This window comes from Symphalangus syndactylus, chromosome X, assembly GCF_028878055.3.
Source record: "Symphalangus syndactylus isolate Jambi chromosome X, NHGRI_mSymSyn1-v2.1_pri, whole genome shotgun sequence".
NCBI lineage: Eukaryota > Metazoa > Chordata > Mammalia > Primates > Hylobatidae > Symphalangus > Symphalangus syndactylus.
The window spans coordinates 87,595,658-87,621,454 of NC_072447.2; the positions used below are offsets into that span (position 1 = coordinate 87,595,658).

The following is a 25,797-nucleotide window of genomic DNA, read 5'->3' on the forward strand; positions in this document are numbered from 1 at the left end:
AGGCATCAAGATTGAAATGGTAATTTAAAAATTACCAACAAAAAAGTCCAGGATTAGACTAATTCACAGCAGAATTCTACTAGACTTTCAAAGAAGAATTAATACCAGTGTTTTGGACTCTATTCCACAAGATAATGAAAGAAGGAAACCTCTCTAACTCATTCTATGAAGCCAGCATCACCCTAATACCAAAACCAGGAAAGGACACAACCAAAAAAGAAAACTACAGACCAATATCCTTGATGAACATAGATGCTAAAATCCTTAAGAAAATACTAGCTAACTGAATCCAACAAAATATCAAAAAGATAATCCATCATGATCAAATGGATTTCATACCAGGGATGCAGGGATGGTTTAACATACACAAGTCAATAAATGTGATGCACCACATAAACAGAATTAAAAATAAAAATTACATAATCAGCTCAGTAGATGCAGAAAAAGCATTCAACAAAATCCAGCATCACTTAATGATTAAAACGCTCAGCAAAATCGGCATACAAAGGACATACCTTAATGTAATAAAAGCCACCTATGACAAACCCACAGCCAACATAATACAGAATGGGGAAAAGTTGAAAGCATTCCCACTGAGAACTAGAGCAAGACACGGATGCCCACTGTCACCACTTCTCTTCAACGTTGTACTGGAAGTCTTAGCCATTGCAATCAGACAAGAGAAAGAAAGGGCATCCAAATTGGTAAGGAGGAAGTCAGTTGGTCACTGTTTGCTGATGATATGATCATTTATCTTGAACACCCTAAGGACTCCTCCAGAAAGCTCCTAGAACTGATAAAAGAATTCGGCAAAATTTCCAGATCCAAGATTAATATACACAAATCAGTAGCTCTTCTATACACCAACAGTGACCAAGTGGAGAATCAAATCAAGAACTCAACCCCTTTTATGTTAGCTGAAAAAAAAAAAACCCCACTTAGGAATATACCTAACCAAGGAGTAGAAAGACCTCTACAAGGAAGACTGCAAAACACTGCTGAAAGAAATCATAGATAACACAAAAATGGAAACACATCCCATGCTCATGGATGGATACAATCAATATTGTTAAAATGACCAAACTGCCAAAAGCAATCTACAAATTCAATGCAATTCCCATTAAAATACCACTATTATTCTTCATAGAAAAAACATCCTAAAATTCATATGAAATCAAAAAGTGATTGAGAGGGCCTAAAATGGGACAGAAGTTTTGGAAAGGAAAAGATGGATTTAGGAGCCTCTCTCTACCAAAAAAGAAAAAAAGTTACAGGATTTAAGAATTAATGAGTTGTTTGTGCCTATAAAGACCCGAGCAGGATTAAAGCTAGCCATGGGATCTCTAACCTTGGTGATTGGGAAATGAAGCAAAGGTCATGGAGGAAATAGAAAAGTCAGTGATCCAGGGAAGAAGTTAGCATTGGAAAGAGCATGTGGTGTTCTGAGGGTGGATGGAATTAGGAGAAAAGAATAAAAATAAAGAGAAATTTTAATGTCTGGGAAGGTTAGGGAAAGTCAGATTTGAAAGTATAAGGCAGGAGGAAAACTTACCCGCAAGGAGTGAGGGGAAATTTGAAACATCCCTGAGGAGAATTGAACAGAGTCAGTTGAAAATTGGCTAGGGAATAGGCTAAGATCATAAATAAATAAATAAATAAATAAATAAACAAATAAATAAAAAACAGCTAAGCAGGGCCCAGCAGTAGTTAGAATTGATGGGCCCATAGGAAGCTAGACATCTTGGTTACCATGTCTCTTCCATCATTGCTTAAGCCCGAGAGTAGGAATAGAGTAAAAGAATAGTGAATATTATGAAGGATGGGCAAGAAGGACCTGATAGACTGGGTTAACAAGAATAGGTGTGGTATTGACAATGAACATGAAGGGTGGATTGGTGATAGGGAGATTTTGAATTTTGGTATTTAATAGGTTTTTCCAAGACTAGAAGTGATCCATTTCATGTCAGAATAATATTTTTATACTTCAGCTCAATTTCTAGAGTTTTCCCCTTTAACAGGACAATAAGCCTTCAACAAAGAACCAGATGAACAGAAAGTATACTAAATAAGAAAGACAACTAGTTAACGAACATTGAAAAAGTGAATTGATAATAAAAGTTATATGATAAAATGAGATAAAATGTTTAGCTGTAAAGTCAGCAAAACTAAAACAAAATGGTAATAGTGCTGAGAAGGGTAGATTGAAACAGTTGCTGTAATACGTTGCTGATGTTGGCATAAATTGGTACTCCTTTTTGAAAACCAAAATGGCAAATACGCGTCAAGGATCTCAAAAATATTGGTACACCTTCACCCAGTGGCTTCACATTGGGTATTATAATCAAGTGAAATAATCCTGTGCATGGAAAAAGCTTCATAGATAAAAATGTGAATAGAAGTGTTAATTATAATCTTAAAACTTTGAAAACAAGTTAAATGCTTAACATATTTAACAAGAGGTTCAACCAAATTAATTCATGCATTGAATGAACTTTATGGATAAAATATGAATCAAAGTATTATACTGTGTCTAATTCTGAACTTTAGAAACTAGTTAAGTATCCAACAATAGTGTCAATAAAAATAGTTTATCTACTGAATGAACTTGGGCTGTCATGAAGAAAATGAAAGTTTGTGAAAACATATATGTAAATGAGCTACAGAATTATTTTGAAAGTAAGGTTAATATTCTAATTACATTTAAAATGTATGGATAGGACAAAAAAAGAGACTGAAAGGTAGTTAATATGCATTTTCTCCTATTCTCTACTTTTAAATAATTATCAAACATACTCTTTGCATTGAAAAAATAATTGAAACCAATGCACTGGAGAGCTTGATATTGAAAAGTACTCTGCGTCAAATATTTCCATAAGGCAAAGAATCCTTCTGTGTAAGACAAATAATTGTTGTATTCTTTTTTATATTTGATTGTTTAAAACGAGGTATGTATTTGTCTACTATGATTTACTCAATTTTGTCAATATGAAACATTTCTTAGTACTGGCATTTCTTACTTTAAAGTGGAGATGATGGTTTTGAGATATGAAATAAGATCATTGATATTTTTACTACAAAATAAATATTTGGTGATGCTTGTGCAGAAAGGAAAACGACTCTATTGGCAAAGGCATGTTCACTTATGTTGAAAGAATAGAGGGTGTGAGTCAGAGAAATGTGCTCGTTAGATTTAGTTGGATTAAACTGCTCCAGGGAGGAGCTACGGAGTCTGTCTCTGCTGTGAGATTTGAAGCAATCCTATTTATACTGAATTCATCCTATTTTTACTACATCTCCAAGAGAGACTGCATGTTCATAAACTTAGCTGTGGTATTGATTTTAGCTACTAGGCAAAAAAAAAAGGAAAAAAAGAGAGAGAGGGGAAAAGCAAGAAAGAAGGATGGATGCCTATAATGGACCAAACACTGAGATAGGCACCTCAGGTACATCTCATTTTATCTTTCCACCATCTCTTTATGATAGATATAATTAGAAGCACTTTAGAGAGGATAATTTAAGTAATTTGTCCAAGGATATATAATGATTTAGTAGTAAAGCTGAAATTTTAGCCCAGGATTATCTGATTTAAAACCAATGCCTTTATGGAATGATGTTTACGTTGGGAATACGGAGGAAGAGAACATTATATGCTTGCTCCTAAAGCTCTCTGTTTGATTAGATGACTCATTCTACAAATACTGACAATTTGCTTTTAGGCACTAATAAAGAGTTCAGATAAATTCACATATTTGATATATTAAATAAGATTAGAAAGGCAAATAATTTACTATAACTTTGATGTGTTCTAAAGACAAATTATAAAGAATTTTGAGATGAATTTTGTTCTGGATTTCTATGCCAGTGATTTCTCCCATTAAAAATGATAACTTAGAGCTGCAGAATTTATGACAAATTATAGGAAAGATTGATAGTGTGTCACTTTAGGGAAATAAACTTCTTTCCCTATACTTGTAACTAGTATTAATCCAAAATACTTGTTACAAATCGAAATGAAGAAAACAATACAAAATGAAAGAAAACGTTGGTATTTTGAAAAGTTAAACAAAATTGACAAACTTTTAGCCAGACTAAGAAAAAAATGGAGAAGATTTAAAAAAAAATCATAGATGAAAATGAGACATTACAACTTATACTGCAGGAATTCAAAGGATTATTAGTGGCTACTACAAGCAATTATATGCCAATAAATTGGAAAATCTAGAAGAAATAGACAAATTTCTAGACACATACAACCAAGATTGAACCATGAAGAAATCCAAAACCTGAACAGACCAATTACAAGTAAAAAGATCAAAGCCATAACAAAATGTCTATCAGTAAATAAATGCCTGGAACCCAATAGCTTCACTGCTGAATTTTACCAAACATTTAAAGAAATGCTAATACCAAACACTGCATGTTCTCATTCCTAAGTGGGAGTTGAACAATGAGAACACATAGACACAGGGAGGGGAACATCACACACCGAGACCTGTCTGTGGGTGGGGGAGTAGGAGAGGGACAACATTAGGAGAAATACTTAATGTAGGTGACGGGTTGACGGGTGCAGCAAACCACCAGGGCATGTCTATACTTACGTAACAAAACTGCATGTTCTGCACATGTAACCCAGAACTTAAAGTATAATAATAAAAAAGAAATGGTAATACCAATTTTACTCAAACTATTCTGATAAATAGAGGAGGAGCGAATGGTTCCAAAATCATTCTACAAGGCCAATATTACCCTGGTGCCAAAATCACACAAGGACACATAGAAAGAAAGAAAGAAAGAAGGAAGGAAGGAAGGAAGGAAGGAAGGAAGGAAGGAAGGAAAGGAAAGGAAAGAAAGAAAGAAAAAGAAGAAAGAAAGAAAAATAAAGAAAAAAGAAAGAAAATACAGGACAATATCTCTGATGAATATTGATACAAAATTTTTCAAAAATATATTAGCAAACAGAATTCAGCACTATATTAGAAAGATCATTCATCCTGACCAAGTGAGAATTTTTTCTGGAATGCAATGATGGTTCAATATATGCAAATCAAACAACGTGACATATTATATCAACAGAATAAAGGATAACAACCATATGATCATTTCAATTGATGCTGAAAAAGCATTTGATATAATTCAACATCCTTTCAAGATAAAAGCCATCAAAAAGACTTAGTATAGAAGGAACATACTTCAACACAATAAAAGACTGCACCACAACTAGTATCATACTGAATGAGCAAAAACTGAATGCCTTTTCTATAAGATATGGAGCACTACATTGATGCCACTTTCACCACTGTTAGTCAACATAGTACTGGGAGTCTTAGCTAGAGCAACCAGCCAAGAAAAATACCTAAAGTTATCCAAACTCAAAATGAAGAAGTCAAATTATCCCTGTTTGCAAATGATATGATGTTGAATTCAAAGAGTTTTAAAGACTTCACCAAAAAACTGTTAGGACTGATAAACAAATTCAGTAAAGTTGCAGGATGCAAAATCAACATACAAAGTCAGTAGCATTTCTATATGTCAACAACAAATAATATGAAGAAGAAATATAAGAAGTAATTCCATTTACAATAGCCACAAATAAAATTAAATACCTAGGAATTAACTTAACCAAAGATCTTAAAGTTTTCTACAATGAAAATATAAAACATTGATGAAAGAAATTGAAGATGACACAAAAAATTGAAAAAATATTCCATGTTCATGGATTGAAATAATCGATATCATTAAAATATTCATACTGTCCAAAACAATCTGCAGATTCAATTAATATAAAAATATCAATGACATTCTTCACAGAAATAAAAAAATTCTAAAATTCGTAGGTAACCACAAAAGACCCAGAATAGCCATAGCTATCCTAAGTGTAAAGAACAAAACTAGAGGAATCACATTACCTGACTTCAAATTATAATACAGAGCTATACTAATCAAAACAGCATGGTACTGGCATAAAAACAAACACATAAACCAAGGTAACAGAATAGAGAACCCAGAAACAAATCCTCACACCTACAGTGAACTCATTTTTGACAAAGGTGCCAAGAACATACACTGGGGAAAAGAGAGTCACTTCAATAAATGGTGCTGGCAAAACTGGACATCCATATGCAGAAGAATGAAACTTGACCCCTATCTCTTGCCATATACAAAAACCATTTCACAATAAAGACTTAACTCTAATACCTCAAACTATGAAACGACTACAAGAAAACACTGTAGAAACTCTCCAGGACATTGGTCTGGGCAAAAATTTCTTGAGAAATACCCCAAAAGCACAGGCAACAAAAGTAATCATTGACAAATGGGATCATATAAGTTTAAAAAGTTTCTTCACAACAAAAGAAACAATAAACAAAGTGAAGAGACAACCCAAAGAATGGGAGAAAATATTTGCAAACTACCCATCTGACAGGGGATTGGTAAAAAGCATATATGAGAGGCTCAAACCACTCTATAGGGGCCACGCATGGTGGCTCACACCTGTAATCCCAGCACTTTGGGAGACTAAGATGGGCAGATCACTTGAGGCTAAGAGTTTGAGACCTGCCTGAGCAACAAGGTGAAACCCCGTGTCTACTAAAAATACAAAAATTAGCCGGGAGTAGTGGCACAGATGTGTAAGATCTGTAAGACATGCTTCTCAGGAAGCTGAGACACGAAAATCACTTGAACCCAAAAGGTGGAGGTTGCAGTGAGCCAAGATTGTACCACTGCACTTCAGTGTGGTTGACAGAGTGAGACTGCCTCAAACAAACAAAAAACAACTCTATATGAAAAATTCTAATAATCCAGTTAAAACGTAGGCAAAAGATTTGAATAATCATTTGTCAAAAGAAGACATACGAGTTGCAAACAGATATGAAAGTGTGCTAAACATCACTGATCATTAGAGAAATGCAAATAAAAACTACAGTGAGATATAATCTCACCCCAGTTAATATGGCTTTTATCCAAAGGTCAGGCAATAATACATGCTGGTAAGGATGAGGAGAAAAGGGATCATTCATACACTGTTGGTGGGAATGTAAATTAATACAGCCACTATACAGAACAGTTTGGAGGTTCCTCAAAAAACTAAAAGTAGAACTACCATATGATTCAGCAGTCCTACTGCTGGGTATATACAGTAAAAAAAGCAAATCAGTATATCAAAGAGATATCTACAATCTCATGTTTGTTGCCACACTGTACACAATAGCCAAGATTTGGAAGTAACCTAAGTGTCCATGAACAGATGAGTGGGTTAAGAAAATGTGGTACTTATACACAATGGAGTAGTATTCAGCCATAAAAAAGAATGAGATCCAGTCATTTGCAACAAAATGGAGGGAATTGGAGATTACTATTTTAAGTGATATAAGCCAAGAACAGAAAGACAATCACCACTTTCTCACTTACTTGTGGGATCTAAAAATCATGCAATTGAGCTCATGGAGATAGAGAATAGAAAGATGGTTACCAGAGGTTGAGAAAGGTAGTGGGAGATTGAGAAGTGGGGATGGTTAATGGCACAAAAAACAGAAACAATGAGTAAGGTCTAGTATTTGATACCAAAACATGAGGACTATAGTCAAAAATAAATTGTATACTTTAAAATAACTAACAATATAATAATTATGTTGTTTATAAAACAAATGACACATATTGGAGTTACGGATACCCCATTTACCCAGATGTGATTATTATCCATTGCATACCTGTATCAAAACATGTCATATACCCCATAAATATATATACCCACTGTGTACATACAAAAATTCAAAATACAAAAACACAACAAAATACTGGCTACGTAGCAATGTTAGGTCCTTAGAGGAAAAAGGATTTCATGTTAGGTCATTTTTGCATTATTATACAACTGCTTCTCCAACTATGTCTGCTATGTCTTTGAGGGGTCTTAGTATAAATTATTTTTTGAGTTATGTATAGAAATTCTTGAAAGCTTGTTCTATAAAATGAAGCAAGACGCATACTGTGACTTTAAGATATATTCATTTTGACATCCAAACACTGTTAAAGCTTCAGAAGAACTTAGGGACTTTTCCTTTTTTGACTAGGCATTTACAAAGGTGAGTGTATTAGTTCATTCTCACACTGCTATAAACAACTACCCAAGACTGGGTAATTTATAAAGAAAAGAAGTTTAATTAACTTACAGTTCCACAGGCTGTAAAGCAGACATGGCTTGGGAGGCCTCGGGAAACTTACAATCATGGTGGAGGCAAAGGGGAAGCAAGCACATCTTCACTTGTTGGCAGGAGGGGTGGAGTTAGGTGCTACACACTTTTAGACAAGCAGAAATAAGGGGATGGTGCTAAACCATTAGAAACCACCCCCCATGATCCAATCAGCTCCCACCAGGCCCCTCCTCCAACAATGAGAATTACAATTTGACATGAGATTTGGGTGGGGATGCAGAGCTGAACCATATCATTATGCCTCTGGCCCCTCCCAAATCTCATGTCCTTTTCACATTGCAAAATACCATCATCTCTTCTCAACAGTCTTCCAAAGTCTTAACTCCTTTCAGCATTAACTTAAAAGTCCAAGTCCAAAGTCTCATTTGAGATGAAGCAAGTCCCTTTTTCCAATAAGCCTGTAAAATAAAAACAAGTTAGTTAGTTCCAAGATACAGTAGGAGTACAGGCATTAGGTAAATGCTCCTATTACAAAAGGGGGAAATTGGCCAAAACTGACAAAATTGCTCTATGTAAGACTGAAACCAAGTAGGACAATTATTACATCTTAAAGTTTCAAAATAATCTTCTTTGACTCCATGTCTCACATCCAGGGCACACTCATGCAAGGGATGTGATCCCAGGGCCTTGGGCAGCTCTGATCCTACAGCTCTGCAGGGTACAGCCTTGGCAACTGCACTCATGGGCTCGTGATGAGTGCCTGTGGCTTTACCAGGTCCACGGTGCAAGCTGTGAGTGTATCTGCCATTCTGGGGCCTAGAGGCAGTGGCCCCTTTCTCACAGTTACACTAGGCAGTACCCCAGTCTGGCCTCTGTGTGGGGGCTCCAACCCCACATTTTCTCTCAGCACTGCCCCAGTAGAGGTTCTGCATGAGGGCTCCATGCTTGCAGCAGACTTCTGCCTGGACATCCAGGTATTTTCATACATCCTCTGAAATCTAGGCTGTGACTCCCAAGCTTCGACTCTTGCCCGCTGTACACCCACAGCCTTAACACCATGTGGAAGTCCCCAAGATTTGTAACTTCCATCATCTGGAGCAGTGGCCTGACACATATCTGGGGCCCTTTTAGCCATGACTGTAGTTGGAGTGGCTGGAACATCAGTTGCCATATCCTGAGGCTGCACAGAGCAGTCGAGCTCTGTGCCTGGCCCACAAAACCATTTTACTATTGTAGGCCTCTGGGCTTTTGATGGCAGGGGCTGCCATGAAGGCCTCTGAAATGCCCTGGAAGCATTTTCTTTGTTGTCTTGGCTATTAACATTCAGCTCCCTTTACTTATGCAAATTTCTGCAGTCAGCTTGAATTTCTTCCCTGAAAATGGGTTTTTATTTTCTACCATATGTTTAGGTTTCACATTTTCCAAACTTTTATTCTCTGCTTCCCTCTTCAATGTAAGTTGCAATTTCAGATCATTTCTTTGTGAATGTATATGAGCTATGCTGTTAGAAGCAGCCAGGCTACATCTTGAACACTTTGCTCCGTAGAAATTTCTTCCACCGGAGACCCTAAATCAGGGATGTCCAATCATTTGGCTTCCCTGGGCCACAATGGAAAAAGAAGAATTGTCTTGGGCCACACAAAATACAATGACACTAGTGATAGCTGATGAACTAAAAAAAATTGCAAAAAAAAATCTCATAATGTTTTAAGAAAGCTTATGACTTTGTGTTGGATCACTGATATGGTTTGGCTCTGTGTCTGCATCCAAATCTCATCTTGAATTGTACTCCCATAATTCCTATGTATTGTGGGAGACACTCAGTGGGAGACAATTTGAATCATGGGGGCAGTTTCCCCCATACTGTTCTAGTGGTAGTGAATAAGTCTCATGATCTGATAGTTTTATCAGAGGTTTCTGCTTTTGTATCTTTCTCATTTTCTCTTGCTGCCACCGTGTAAGAAGTGCCTTTCTCCTCCCCCATGATTTTGAGACCTCCTCAGCCATGTGGAACTGTAAGTCTAATTAAACACTTTTTTTTCTTCCCAGCCTTGGGTATGCCTTTGTCAACAGGGTGAAAATGGACTAATACAGTAAATTGGTACCAGCACAGTGGAGTGTTGCTGAAAAGATACTTAAAAATGTGGACGTGGCCAGGTGCACTGGCTCATGCCTGTAATCCCAGCACTTTGGGAGGTCGAGGCAGGTGGATCACTTGAGATCAGGAGTTCAAGATCAGCCTGGCCAAATGGTGAAACCCTGTCTCTACTAAAAATACAAAAAGTAGCTGGGCATGTTGGCATGTGCCTGTAGTCCCAGCTACTTGGGAGGCTGAGGCAGGAGGATCACTTGAACCAGGGAGGTAGAGGTTGCAGTGAGCCGAGATTGCACCATAGCACAACAGCCTGGGTGATAGAGTGAGATTCCATCTCAAAAAAAATGTGGAAGTGACTTTGTAACTGGGTAACAGGCAGAGGTTGGAACAGTTTGGAGGGCTCAGAAGAAGACAGGAAAATGTGAGAAAGCTTGGAATTTCCTAGAGACTTACTGAATGGCTTTGACCAAAAGCTTGGTGATGATATGGACAACAAGGTCCAGGCTGAGGTGGTCTCAGATGGAGATGAAGAACTTGTTGGGAACCGGAGCAAGGTGACTCTTGATATGTTTTAGCAAAGAGACTGGTGGCATTTTGCCCCTGCCCTAGGGATTTATAGAACTTTGAACTTGAGAAAGATGGTTTAGGGTATCTGGTGGAAGAAATTTTGAAGCAGTAAAGCATTCAAGAGGTGACTTGGGTGCTGTTAAAGGCATTCACTTTCATAAGGAAAGTGGAGCATAAAAGTTTGGAAAATTTGAAGCCTGACAATGTAGTAGAAAAGAAAAGTCCATTTTCCGAGAAGAAATTCAAGCTGGCTGCAGAAATTTGCATAAGTAATGAGAAGCCAAATATTAATCCCCAAGAAAAAGGGGAAAATGTCTCCAGGGCATGTCAGAGGTCTTCATGGCAACCCCTTCCATCACAGGCTCAGAGGCCTAGGAGAAAAAAATGGTTTTGTGGTTCAGACCCAGTGTCCGCATACTATGTGCAGTCTACGGACTTTGTACCCTGTGTCCCAGCCACTCCAGCCATGACTAAAAGGGGCCAAAGTACAGCTTGTGCCATGGCTGTGGTGGGCACAAGCCCCAAGCCCTGGCAACTTCCATGTGGTGTTGAGCCTGTGGGTACACAGAAGTCAAGAATTGAGGTTTGGGAATCTCTGCCTAGATTTCAGAGGATGTATGGAAATGCCTGGATATCCAAGCAGAAGTTTGCTACAGAGGTGGGGCTCTCATGGAGAACCTCTGCTAGGGCAGTGCAGAAGGGAAATGTGGAGTTGGAGCCCCCACACCGAGTCCCTACCGGGGCACTGCCTAGTAGGGCTGTGAGAAGAGGGCCACTGAATGGTAGATCCACTGACAGCTTGCACCATGTGCCTGGCAAAGCTGCAGACACTCAACACCAGTCTGTGAAAGGGTCTGGGAGGGAGGCTGTACCCTGCAGAGCCACAGGGGTGGAGCTGCCCAAGACCATGGGAACCTACCTTTTGCATCAGTGTGACCTGGATGTGAGACGTGGAGTCAAAGGAGATCATTTTGGAGCTTTAAGATTTGACTGCCCTGCTGGATTTTGAACTTTCATTGGGCCTGTGGCCCCTTTGTTTTGGCCAATTTCTCCCATTTGGAACATCTGTATTTACCCAATGCCTGTACCACCATTGTATCTAGGAAGTAATGAACTTGCTTCTGATTTTACAGGCTCATAGGCAGAAGGGACTTTACTTGTTTCAGATGAGACTTCAGACTGTGGAGTTTTGGTTTAATGCTGAAATGAGTTAAGACTTTGTGGGACTTTTGGGAAGGCATGATTAGTTTTGAAATGTGAGGACATGCGATTTGGAGAGGCCAGGGGTAGAATGATATGGTTTGTCACTTTGTTCTCACCCAAATCTCATCTTGAGTTTTATTTCTATAATTTTCACCTGTTTTGAGAGGGATTTGTTGGGAGATAATTTGAATCATGAAGGCAGTTTCCCCCATACTGCTTTTGTGGTAGTGAATAAATCTCATGAGATCTGTTGGTTTTGTCGGTTTTCACTTTTGCATCTTCCTCATTTCCTCTTGCCGCCTCCACTTAAGAAGTGTCTTTCACCTTCCGCCATGATTCTGAGGTCTCCCCAGCCATGTGGAACTGTAAGTCCAATTAAATCTCTTTTTCTTCCTAGTCTTGGGTATATCTTTATGAGCAGCATGAAAACAGACTAATACAGCCACATTCAAAGCTGTCCTGGGCAGCATGCAGCCCACAGACCACAGGTTTGACAAGCTTGCCCTAAATCATCTCTCTCAAGTGCAAAGTTCAACAGATCCCTTGAGCTGGAGCACAGTGTCACCAGTCTTTTTGCTGAAGCACAGTAGTTGTGACCTTTACTCCAGTTTCAAATAAGTTCTTCATCTTCATCAGAGACCACCTCAGTATGGACCTTATTGTCCATGTCACTATCAGTATTTTGGTCATAACAATTTAACAAGTCCCTAGGAAGCTCCAAACTTTCCATCATCTTTCTGCCTTCTTCTGAGCCCTCCAAATTGTTCCAACCTTTCTTCCAAAGTTGCTTCCACATTTTCAGGTATCTTTATAGTAATACCCCACCCCGGTACCAATTTTATGTATTAGTTCATTCTTACACTGCTCTAAAGAACTTTTTGAGATTGGACAATATATAAAGAAGAAAGAGGTTTAATTGACCCACAGCTTCAAAGACTGTACAGGAGCCATGGATGGGGAGGCCTCAGGAAACTTACAATCATGGCAAAGGGTGAAAGGGAAGGAAGCACGTCCTGGCATGGTGGCAGGAGAGAGAGGGAGAGGTGCTACACACTTTCAGACAAGCAGCAGTAGGAGGATGGTGCTAAACCATTAGAAACCGCCCTCATGATCAAATATCCTCCCAGCAGGCTGCTCCTCCAACACTGGGAATTGAAATTTGACGTGGGATTTCGGTGGGGACACAGAGCCAAACCGTATCGATGAGTCAGTAGTATATTTCATTATTTTTTTAAAGGATATGAAGAATGAATTTTGGTGTCATTCCATATTTTCATCTTTCCTTTACTTTTGCCTTTTTTGGGTAAAAAATCTAGTGTCTCTTTTAGCTTTTCTCCCTTCTTTTGCATGTAATACTGGGACTCATTTGGACAGTATCAGTCCTCCAGAGACTGTCAAGTATTGATTTAGTGACAGGTGTTTAGAATGTTGTGTGCCACGCTTGATTTCTACAACTTAAGTCTGGTGTTTCCTTTTCTGGAGTCAATCTTGCCACTCATCTTTAGTTCAACAAACTTTCCTTGAAGTTTATTTTGTGTCAAGTATTATGTTGAGTGCCAGAGCACACATGTAGGTAAGAGTTCCTATGCTAGAGGTGAGTACTTCACTATCCAGAGGAGAAGGAAGGCAACCTGATTTTTTGGTGTGTATTCCATCATAAAACATGAAAACTACAATATTTTAATGGATAGCACATTTAATGGATAGCACAATTTAAACCTTAATTAACCAAAACTCAACTAATTTTAAACTTAAGTAACCATGTTTTTGTATACTCAATTTTCATGAAAAAATCACACAAAAAGGAAACTAGCTGACTGTTTTTAAGTAAAATATCAATTATAACTGTATATCACTTGCTTTCATGGAAGTATTCCAAATCATCAGGAATGATGAGGTAGTCTTTTTGTATATCTGTTTCTAGAAATCTGTTTGTATTATATAGTTTTTCTATTAAGAACTTTTTAAGAAATCTCTTCTGGGGGCTTTTGTTTATTCTTAGTAGTTGGAACTAATGTAGTCTAACTAAAATACACATGCGTGTCTGCTCTGTGATGTTTAAACTTATCTGTTTTGTTTGTTTTTCATTTCAGGAAGCAGAAGTGCAAGCAAAGCAGCAAGCATGAACCTTAAGCACTGTGCTTTAAGCATCCTGAAAAATGAGTCTCCATTGCTTTTATAAAATAGCAGAATTAGCTTTGCTTCAAAAGAAATAGGCTTAATGTTGAAATAATAGATTAGTTGGGTTTTCACATGCAGACATTCAAAATGAATACAAAATTAAAATTTGAACATTATGGTGATTATGGTGAGGAGAATGGGATATTAACATAACAGTATATTAATAAGTAGATATCATAGAAATAGTGTTGTTACCTGCCAAGCCATCCTGTGTACACCAATGATTTTACAAAGAAAACACCCTTCCCCCCTGCTGCCATTATTATGGCAACTTAAGTGTATCTGCGACTCTACATTAAAAAGGAGAAAGAGAAATAACCTGTGTCTCATTCCTAAGTTGCCTCATTAATTTTCGTGAACAAGAATATGTACCTTTTTGATGCTATGTTATTGTGATTAAAAAGTACTTGCAGGTAATGTTTATGATATGTTAAACATTGTAATTTCCTATCGTAATTATAACATTCCCATTCTTTTGTAGATGAAACTTCTACATATTGAACCATAGATTTTCTGAGCTTCTAAATGTAGCCTTTCATTGCGCATTTCAGTGATCAGAATAGATATCTTTCTACATGCACAAAAGCAATAGATTCATTCAGTGGACAAGTTCCTTGTTTAACTACACAGCTATGATGGAATGATATATCCAAGTTCCCTGCCTCAGTGAAATATGCATATGTATATCATGAAAGTGGGATGCCAAGTAAGCTTAAAATGGCATTCTCTAGCAAAGAGATTAGACTTTTAAATAACTTATTTGGCGATCATTCCCAAGATTGGTTTCCCTTGAGTTTTTGCTAAAACAAATCTTAGTAGTTTTGCCCGTTTAAAACAACTCACAATCGTAAATGCTACTATTCCTAAGATATCTTACCTTTTTATTTCAGTTTAGCCATGTATTGTATGAGTGTATTAGTCTAAGCAGTGAGAATTTTTCTATGCCTCTATTCCAGCAAAAAGTAGAAGTATCCAATAAAAAGAGCAAGTTTTAAAATATTAAGTCTGAAGACTTCTGAAAAGACAAGAAACATGGCCTAAATAACCAACACAGATTTATATAGTAAGTTTCACACTACTTTATTACCAAAAGCAAACACCTCTTACTTTAAACTACATTATCATATATATCTATTGTATGCTGGTCTTTACTTTTCGCCAAAATCAACATATAATGAAGAGATTCCTTTGTTTCATGAGATTCAAACTTGATGCTATGCTTTAAAATAAACTCAGTACTTTTAGAAACATAACTTATGTGTTCTTGGAGTTTATATAATAGTAATTTTAGATGAGTAATGTCTTTTTTTAGAGGGTTGGGAATGCAAAAAGAGAAAACAATAGAAAGAAAACTATTTGAATGCAATTCAAGGTTTTTGTTTTCTACGTTTTCTTTTTAGGGCTTTTAATCTCACAATACACATGAAGTCAAATGAACAATTTTATTGGGTTTACAAAAATATGGCATAAAGAACTCTAGAGAAAACAGGGTGCTTTGTAATACACTGGAACACGCAAAAAAAGTTTTTTAGTCAATATTTTCTCCTAAGCTTTATTAAATGTTGCTGATAATACTTGCAATATTTTATGTGGTCATTTTAACTTTTATTTTAATGTCAAATAAGTTAACACTGCCAAAACAGGCATTCTTTAAAAATAGATGTATTTTTGCCATGTTTATATGACTTAAAATTAACATAGTATATTAAAGTAAAAGGTTGAATTGAGTCTTCCCAAACTGAAATATTTTATTTTGTCAGCTGAGAAATATGTTTTGTAGATACAAAAATGCAAGTGAAATTCTGAATATGAAGGTGAGTTTTATTTAAAAAAATCTTCCAAAATATTTGGCTGGAAAATATAATCTTTGCTACTTGTTATATTACATTCAGATTGTTTCTGTTTGTAAATCAGACTTGTTTATTTGTTATGTTCAGTTATTCAGCTGGTTTGTTCTTGGGAATATTTGACTCTCAGGAAGATTTTCATTTTCACCAAACAATGTAAATTGGATGTCGATTGCATTGTCAAATGTCAACATTTCTTTGGGAATCTGAGTGTAGGGGTAAACAGAATTTTAAAACAGAAGTCGTTAATTACTTGCTTGGGAAAATTTAAATACAGAAAATTTTGGTGAAGTCAGATTTCATTGCACATATTCCATTCATTCAGCCGAAGGAAAAATGAGGATTCACATGGATTTTATTACCCAGTTGTGGATGCTGAAAAATATTGAAAGGTTGACATTGGTCTAATCTTTTTAATGTAAAATACATATTTCTTTTCTTTTTTGAAGAATTCCAACAAAACTGATTAAGAAACATTCACATTTGATTAATTTGAACCTTCTAGTCTTCTGCTCCCACCCATCATTCTTCCCCTGTATCTATTATCACCTTCCTTTATTTAGCAAACAAAATTTTGAAATCCTTTGTAAAGAGTACTATAATGTTACCATAATTCCTATTTTCACACAATTGTCTTTTTAACATCTTTACTGAGATATACAATTCACATACTATAAACCTTGCTCATTTAAAATGTATAAGGCAGTGGCTTTTAGTATATTCACAGAATTGTGCAACCATCACTACAATTTAGGTTTAGAATGTTTCATCACCCAACAAATAAACCCTACCAAATAGCAGTCACTCCCCGTCCCCCACTCCGTCAGCACTATACAAACACCAACTTACTTTGTCTCTGTGGATTTACCTATTCTAGACATTTTATATAACTAAAATCTTACAATATGTGGTCTTTTGTGGTTTGTGTCTTCTAGTTACCACATTTTTGAGTTTCCTCCATGTTGTAGCATGCATTAGTACTTCACATGTTTTATTGAATAACATTCCATTGTATGGATAAAAGCACACTGTGTTTGCTCATTAAGCGGTTGATGGACATTTGGGTGGTTTCCACTTTTTGGCTGTTATGCATAATGCTGCTATGAGCATCGGTGCACAAATTTTTTGTTTGAACACCTGTTTTTGTGTCTTGGATATATATGTAGAAGAGTTACATGATTGTTCTGTATTTAACAATTTGAGGAACGTGAGACTTTTCCAAGGTGGCTTCACTATTTTACATTCCCACCAACAGTGTATGAGTATTGTTCTTATTTCCCCAATTTCTGGCCAGTGCTTGTTGTTATTTATCCTTTTGATTACCGCCATTCTGATGACTATAAAGTGGTTTCTCATTGTAGTTGTGACTTACATTTCTCTGATGGCTAAATATGTTGAGCATCTTTTTATGTGATTATACCCACTTATATATCTTCTTTGGAGAAATGTCTTTTCAGATCCTGTGTCCATCTTTAAATTGGGTTATTTGTATTTTTATTGTTCAATTTTAACAGTTCCTTATATATTCTGATTACAAGTCTGTTATTATATATGTGGTTTGAAAATGTTTTGCCATTATATGGGTTGTCTTATTTTCTTGAGGGTATGCTTTGAAGTATGTAAGTTTTAAATTTTGGCAAATTCATCTTTTTTTTGTTATTGCTTATATTTTGTTTTTGCTAAGGAAACATTGCCTAATCCAAGGTCATAAAGATTTACTTCTCTGTTTTCATTTAATAGTTTTACCTTGTGCACTTATGTCTGTGATCTATTTTGAGTTACTTTTTGTATGTGATATGGGATAGGGATTTAAGTTCATTCAGTTGTCCAAGCACCATTTGCTGAAATGACCACTCTTTCCCCATTAAATTTTCCTGGCAGCTTTGTAAAAAATAAGATAATCATAAATATGTAGTTATATATTTGTTAATTTAATGATTTTAACAAATTATAATTGCATACAACTAGAAGTAGTGTGATGCTATTTTATATAATATATATTATATATGTGTATATATGCACAGTGTGAAATGATTTAATCAAACTAATTAATATATCCATAACCTTACTTTATTCCTACTGTTCAGATGCAACTTTTTACTGTTTGACCAACATCACCCTATTCCACCCCACCTAGCCTCTGCTAACCAACATTGTTTTAGATTCCACATATAAGTGAGACCATGCGGTATTTGTATTTCTGCATCTGGCATATTTCAGTTAGCATAGTGTCCTCTACATTCATCCATGTTGTTGCAAATACAGAATCTTCTTTTTTATAAGGCTGGATAGTATTCCACTGTATATGTGTGTGTATATTATATATATATGTAAAATATAAATATATAATATATATATAATACACACACGTATACAGTGGAAATGTTATATAAGAAATACATAAACATATATAAAGGAACATATATAGAGAACATAAGAAGAACACATATAAAGAACATAAAAAGAACATAAGAACATAAAGAACATATATATGTTCTTTATGTTCCTTTATATGTTTTTATAAACAGCATATATTCTTTAAGATATTTTATAAAGAACATATATTCTTTATAAAAGACATATATAAAGGAACATATATAAAGAAAATGTTGTATATATATATATATACACACACACACACACGCACATATTTTCTTTATCCATTCATCCATTGATGGACACTTAGGTTGATTCCATAACTTGTCTATTGTAAATAATGGTGCATGTAAAGGTATATTTTGGGGCATTCAATTCTATTTCTATGGTTTATATGTCAGTGTACTATAAGTGTACCTTTGCCAGTTCCACAGTTTTGATTTCTGTAGCTGTGTAGTACATTTTGAAACTTGGAAGTGTGAGTCCTCCAATGTTGTTCTTTCTTTTTAAATTCTTTTTTTCTTTGGCATCCCTTGCATTTCGATATGACTCATAGGATCAGCATGTCAATACCTGCAAAAAACCCAGCTGGGATTTTGATAGGGATTCTGTTGAATCTTTAGTTGAACATGGGAAGCAGTGTCATCTTTACAATATTAACTCTTTTAATTCATAAGCATGGATGTCTTTCCATTTAATTGCATCTTTTTTCGTTGCTTTCAGCAATGGTTTTTAGTTTGCAGAGTTTATACTTCACCCTTTTTTGTTAAATTTATTTCTAAACATTTTATTCCTTTTGATGCTGTTATAAGTAGAATTATTTTCTTAATATTAATTTTGGTTTCTTCATATCTATCCAGTGTACATAAACACATGTGACTGCTGTATTTACATATGATTTTTGTATTTTCGTTTTGTAACTTGCAACATTGTTGAATTGGTTTATTGCTTCTCATAGGTTTTCTTGTAGATTCTTTAAGATATTTTATATATTAATACAAAATCCTGTCATCTGCAAAGGAAGAAACTTTTACTTCCTTTCTGATCTGGATATATTGTATTTCTTGCCCGATTGGCCTGGTTAGAACCTCGATTACAATGTTGAAAATAAGTTTCTAGAGCATAAATCCTCATCTTCTTCCCGATTTATTTATTTACTTATGTCAATCTTTTGCCGTTAAGTGAAATATAAGTTTGACATATATTTTTTCCACATTTATTAAGCTAGTTTTACCTAAAAGCTCTTTTTTTTTTCTTTTTACTTTTAAAGTAGGTTCAGGAGCTACATGTGCTTTACCCATTTTTACATGGGTAAAATACATGTTAATGGGGTTTGCTGAAGGAATTATCCTGTCACTCAGGGAGTGAGTTTAGTACACAATAATTAGTTTTTTAACTATCAACCCACTTCCGCTATCCCCTCCAAGTAGTCCTCAGTGTCTGTTGTTCTCAGCTTTGTGTCCTTGTATACTGAGTGTTTAGCTCGCACTTATAGTGGGAACATGTGATATTTGGTTTTCTGTTCCTGTGTTAGGCGGCTTAGGATTATGGCCTCAAGCTGCATCCATGTTTCTGCAAAGGACATGATTTCATTATTTTTATGACTGTGTAGTATTCCAGGGTCTATATGTACCACATTTTCTTAAATCCAGGCCACTGTTGAAGGGCATCTAGGTTGATTTCATATCTTTGCTGTTGTTAATAATGCTGCAATGAACATATGGGTGCATGTATCTTTTTTGTAGAATGATATATTTGCTTTTAGATGTATATCCAGTAATGCGATTGCTGGTTTGAATACTTGTTCTGTTTTATGTTGTTTAAGAAATCTCAAAATGGCTTTCCACAGTGGCTGAACTAATTTACATTCCCACCAACAGTGTATAGGCATTTCCTTTTCACCACAAACCTAGGCAGCATCTGTTATTTTTTGACTTTTTAATAATAACCATATTAACTGGTGTGAGATGGTATCTCACTGTGGTTTTGATTTGCAAATCTTTGATGATTAGTGGTGTTGTGAATGTTTTCATATATTTAATAGCTCCTTTAAATACTCTTCTTTTGGGAAGTGTCTGCTCATGTCCTTCGACCATTTTTTAAATGGGGCTATTTGGTTTTTGCTTCTTGATTTGTTTCAGTTCCTTATAGATTCTGGATATTACATCTATTGTTGATAGTTTCTTTTGCTCTGCAGAAGCTCTTTAGTTTAATTAGGTATCATTTGTCAATTTTTGTTTTTGTTACAGTTGCTTTTTGGGACTTAGTCATAAAATCTTTGCCAAGGCCTATGTTGAGAAAAGTATTTCCTAGGTGTTCATTTAGCGTTTTTATAGGTTGAGATCTTATGCTTAAATCTTTAATTCAGCTTGAGTTGATTTTTGTAAATGGTTAAATAAAGGGGTCCAATTTTAATCTTCTGCATATAGTTATCCAGTTATCAAAGCACAATTTATTGTATAGGAAGTCCTTTCCCCATTACTTGTCATTGTCAACTTTGTCAAATATCAGATGGTTGTAAGTGTGCAGCTGTATTTCTTGGTTCTGTCTCCTGTTCCATTGGTCCATGGATGTGTTTTTGTACCAGTATTATGCTGCTTTGGTTACTTTAGCCTTGTAGTGTAGTTTCAAGTTGGTAAGTGTGATGCTTCTGGCTTTGCTCTTTTTGCTTAGGATTGCTTTGACTATTCAGGCTCTTTTTTGGTTCTATGTGAATTTTGAAATTGCTTTCTATACTTCTGTGAAAAATGGCGCTGGTAGTTTGACAAGAATAGCATTGAATATATTGATAGCTTTGGGCAATATGGCCATTTAAATGATATTAATTCTTCCCATACATGAGCATGGAATATTTTTCCAATTGTTTGTGTTGTCTCTATTTCTTTCAGCACTGTTTTGTAGTTTTCAATGTAGAGATCCTTCATGTTTTTGTTTGGATGTATTCCTAGATATTTTATTCTTTTTGTGGCTATTGCAAATGGGATTGCATTACTGATCTGGCTCTCAATGTGAATGTTATTGTCATATAGAAATGCTATTGATTTTTGTACATTAATTTTGTATCCTGAAACTTAACTGAAGTCATTTTTCAGTTCTAGGAGCCTTGTGGCAGACCCTTTAGCATTTTCTAGCAATAGAATCATATCATCTGCAAAGAGAGATGGTGTGACTTCCTCTTTTTCTATTTGGGTGCCTTTTATTTCTTTCTCTTGCCTAATTGCTCTGGCTACAAATTTCAATACTGTGTTAAGTAGGAGTGGTGAGAGTGGGCATCGTTGCCTTGTTCCAGTTCTTAAGGGGAATGCTTCCAGCTTTTGCTCATTCAGCATGATGTTGGCTGTGGGTTTTTCATAGATGGCTGTAATTAGTTTGATGTATGTTCCTTCAGAGCCTAATTTGTTGAGGATTTTTAGTATGAAGTGATGTTGTATTTTATCAAAAGCCATCTCTGCATCTATTGAGATGATTACGTGGTTTTGTTTTTAATTCTATTTTGTGGTGAATCACATTTATTGATTTGCAGATGTTGAATCAACCTTGCATCCCGGGAGTGAAGCCTATTTAATCATGAGAGGTATTAACTTTTTGTTGTGGTGCTCAATTTGGTTGGCTAGTATTTTGTTGAGGATTTTTATGTGTATGTTCATCAGGGGTATTGGCCTGAAGTATCCTTCTATTATTGTGTCTCTGCAAGGTTTTGGTATCTTAATGGTGCTGACTTCATAGAATGAGTTAGGGAGGTGCCCATCGTCCTTGATTTTTTGGAATAATTTTAGTAGGATTGGTACTAGCTCTTCTTGGCACATTTGGTCAAATTCAGCTGTAAATCCATCTGATCTAGGGCTTTATTTTTTGCTTGGTAGGTGTTTTTTATTACTCATTCAATTTCAGAAGTTGTTATTGGTCTACTCAGGGTATCAAGTTTTTCAATGTTTGGAGGCTGTGTGTTTCCAGAAACTTACCCATTTCTTCTAGGTTTTCCAGTTTATGTGCATAGAGGTGTTTGTTATAGTCTCTGATTATTTTTTTTTCATATTTTCATGGGGTTATTGTAATGTCACTTTTTTCCATTCTGATTGAACTTATTTTTATCTTCTCCATTTTTTTCTTTGTTAATTGAACTAGCAGACTATCAATCTTGCATATTCTTTGAAAGAACAAACTTTTGGTTTTGTAGATCTTTGTATGAATTTTTGCATCTCAGTTTTATTTGGTTTTCCTCTGATTTTGGTTATTTTCTCCTGCTAGCTTTGGGGTTTGTTTGCTCTTGTTTTTCTAGTTCCTCCAGGTTTGATGTTAGGTTGTTACTTTGAGATCTTTCTTTTTGATGTCTTTAGTGCTATAAACTTACTTCTTAACACTGCTTTAGCTCTGTCCCAACAATTATAGTATGTTGTGACTCTTTTTTCATTAGTTTCAAATAATTTATTGGTTTCTCCATTAATTTTGTTTTTTTACCCACAGTCATTTATAAGTGCATTGTTTAATTCCATGTAACTGTATGCTTTTGAGAGATCTTCTTAGTATTGATTTCTATTATTGTTATACTTTGGTCTTAGAATGTGGGTGATATGGTTAGATTTTTTTTTAATTTGTTGAAACTTGTTTTATGGTCAAGCATGTGATCAATCTTAGAGCATGTACTGCATGCAAATGAGAAGAATGTGCATTCTGTTCTTATTTGGTGGAGTATTCTGTAGATGTCTGTTATATCCAATTGTTCAAGTGTTGAGTTTAAATCCAATATAACTTTATTAGTTTTCTGCTTTGATGGTCTGAAACATTGTCAGTGGGGTGTTGATGTCTTCTAATATCATTGTGTCATAATCTACATCTCTTCATAAATCTCTATGTACCTGTTTTATGAATCTGAGTGTTCCAAATTTGGGTGTATATATATTTAGAATAGTTAAGTTTTCTTGTTGAATTGAACCCTTTTTCATTATGTAACGACCTTCTTTGTCCTTTTAAATTACTGTTGGTTTAAAGTCTGTTTTATCTGATATAAGAATAGCAATCCCTGCTTTTTGTTTTCTGTTTGCATGATAAATATTTCTCCATCCCTTTACTGTGGACCTGTGGGTATCATCGCATATGAGATGGGTCTCTTGAAGACTGCAGACAGTTGAGTCTTGCTTCTTTATCCAGCTTGCCACTCTATGCCTTCTAAGTGGGGACATTTAGCCTGTTTATATTCAAGGTTAATACTGATGTACAAGGATATGATCCTGTCATGTTGTTAGCTCATTTTTATGTAGACTTGATTATGTAGTTGCTTTATAGTGTCTGTGGCATATGTATGTAAGTGTGTTTTTGTGATGGTAGGTATCTTTCTTTCATTTCCAAGTTTAGCACTCACTTAAGGACGCCTTTTCAGGCAGATCTAGTGGTAACAAATTCCCTTAGCATTTGCTTCTCTGAAAAGGATTTTATTTCGCCTTCACATATGAAGCCTCGTTTGGTGAGATATGAAATTATTTGTTGTAATTTATTTTCTTAAAGATGCTGAAAATAGGCCCCCAGTCTCTTCTGGCTTCTAACGTTTTTGGTGAAAGGCTCACGTTAGCCTGGTGAGGCTCCCTTTATAGGTGATCTGATCCTTCTCTCTAGCTGCATTTACAATTTTTCTTTCACATTCACTTTGGAAAATCTGATGAGTCTGTGTTTTGGGGATGGTTGTCTTGTATGATATCTCAAAAGGGTTCTCTGAATTTTTTAATTTGCATGATGACCTCTCTAGTGATGTTGGGAAAATTTTCGTGGACTGTGTCCTAAAATATGTTTTCAAAGTTGCTTACTCTTTCTCCTCATTCAGGAATACCAGTGAGTTATAGCTTTGGTCTCTTTACATAACTCTATATTTTTCAGAGATTTTGTGCATTTTCAAAATTATTTTTTAAATTTTTGTTTACTTGCATTGATTCAAAGAAGTGGTCTTTGAGCTCTGTGATTCCTCAGCTTGATCTATTCTGTTGTTAATGCTTCCAATTGTATTATGAAATTCGTGTACTGAGTTTATTATAAGAAGTTCAGTATGGTTCCTTCTTAAGATGGCTAGGTCATCTTTCAACTCTCGCATTATTTTACCATTTTTCTTGTTTGGTTTCAACCCTTTGTATCTCTTTGAGCTTAGTTTCCATCCAGAGGCTGAATTCTGTGTTTGACTTTTCAACCATTTCAATCTGGTAAGAACCATTGCTGGGGAGCTAGTGTGATCATTTGGAGATAAGACGACACTCTGGCTTTTAGAGTTGCCAGAGTTTTTGTGCTGGTTCTTTGTCACCTGTGGAAGCTGATGTTCATGTATTCTTTGAAATTGCTGTCTTTTGGATGGGGCTTTTTGTTTGTATAGTCTTAATTTCTCTTGAGTGTTTGTGGTGCAAGTTAAATATGGTCAATTGGCTTCATGTCTGGATGCTTTTAGAGGGCCAAGGCTCACCTCGTCACTCTTGGACTGCTGCTTTTACCCTGGGGGACTGGGACTGAGCCCGTAGTCTTGTTATCTGGCCCCTTGAGACTGAGAACCAGCTGTGCTGGGGGGGTTGAGAGTCTCCCAAGTTGCTGGTAAAAGCATTCTGTTGGGGTCAGAAGGTGAAAGTGCTCCATCAGGTCAGTGGGGGTTGGTTGGTAAAAGCACTACGTCAGGGCAGTGGGGGCAATAGTCAGTCACAAGCACTCCCTCAGAGCGGCAGGGAGCCACTGGCTAAAGGGCTCCAGTGGGGCAGTGGTGGGGGCGGGGGCACTGGGGACAGCACTCTGGTGGGATGATGGGAGGGGCCCACAGTGAAAGCAATCTGGTAGTGGTCACCTGCAAAAGCCCTCTGGTTGAGCAGTGGTGGCTTCACTGTGTGCCCGCTCCCATGGTGAAGTGGACAGGGGGCACTTAGATCAGTTTTGCCCTTGTTCTGTGGGAAAGACTGCCCTGCTCTCTTCAAGCCCTGTAGTTAACACAGCTGAGAGCCATCTAGAGGAGTATGGAGAGCATTGAGGAATGGGCAGCTATGGCCATGTTCCTTTGCAGCTATCCCCATGGCAACTCCCTGGGCTCTGTCTGTTCCAACTCTTTGCGCAGTTCCTCCTTTCAATTTATAGGTCCATAGGAGTCATGGGATTTCCTGCAGTTAAGATCTTGTAGATCTGTGGTGAGAGTGGGTTACTCCACAGTTAGTTCATTCACCCCTACCTTAGGAGCCTTTCAGGGCCAGGAATGAATTTCAGTGCTTGGCAGCCCAGTGCAGGGTTCGCAGCTTCCTCTCTCTTCAGCCCCAATTTCTATATTTTTCTCTCTACTCACTCTCAGTGTATTTTCTGAGACGATTTGTTTGGAATATGCTGTTCTACCCTATATTCTGGTCTCTCTCAGTGGGAGAAGCTCATC

The 25,797-nt window shown here is 36.3% G+C and overlaps 1 protein-coding gene across 1 annotated transcript in view; it reads left to right on the forward strand.

Annotated features, from left to right (window-relative positions):
* The window catches only part of SH3BGRL (SH3 domain binding glutamate rich protein like), a 101,055-nt gene extending 85,606 nt beyond the window's left edge, over nucleotides 1-15,449 (forward strand). The window contains exon 4 of the mRNA XM_055267005.2: nucleotides 14,109-15,449. Within this exon, the coding sequence (XP_055122980.1) occupies nucleotides 14,109-14,141 (33 nt within the window). The 3' untranslated portion in view covers nucleotides 14,142-15,449. The remainder of the gene's footprint in view (nucleotides 1-14,108) is intronic.
* The last annotated feature ends 10,348 nt before the right edge of the window (nucleotides 15,450-25,797 follow it).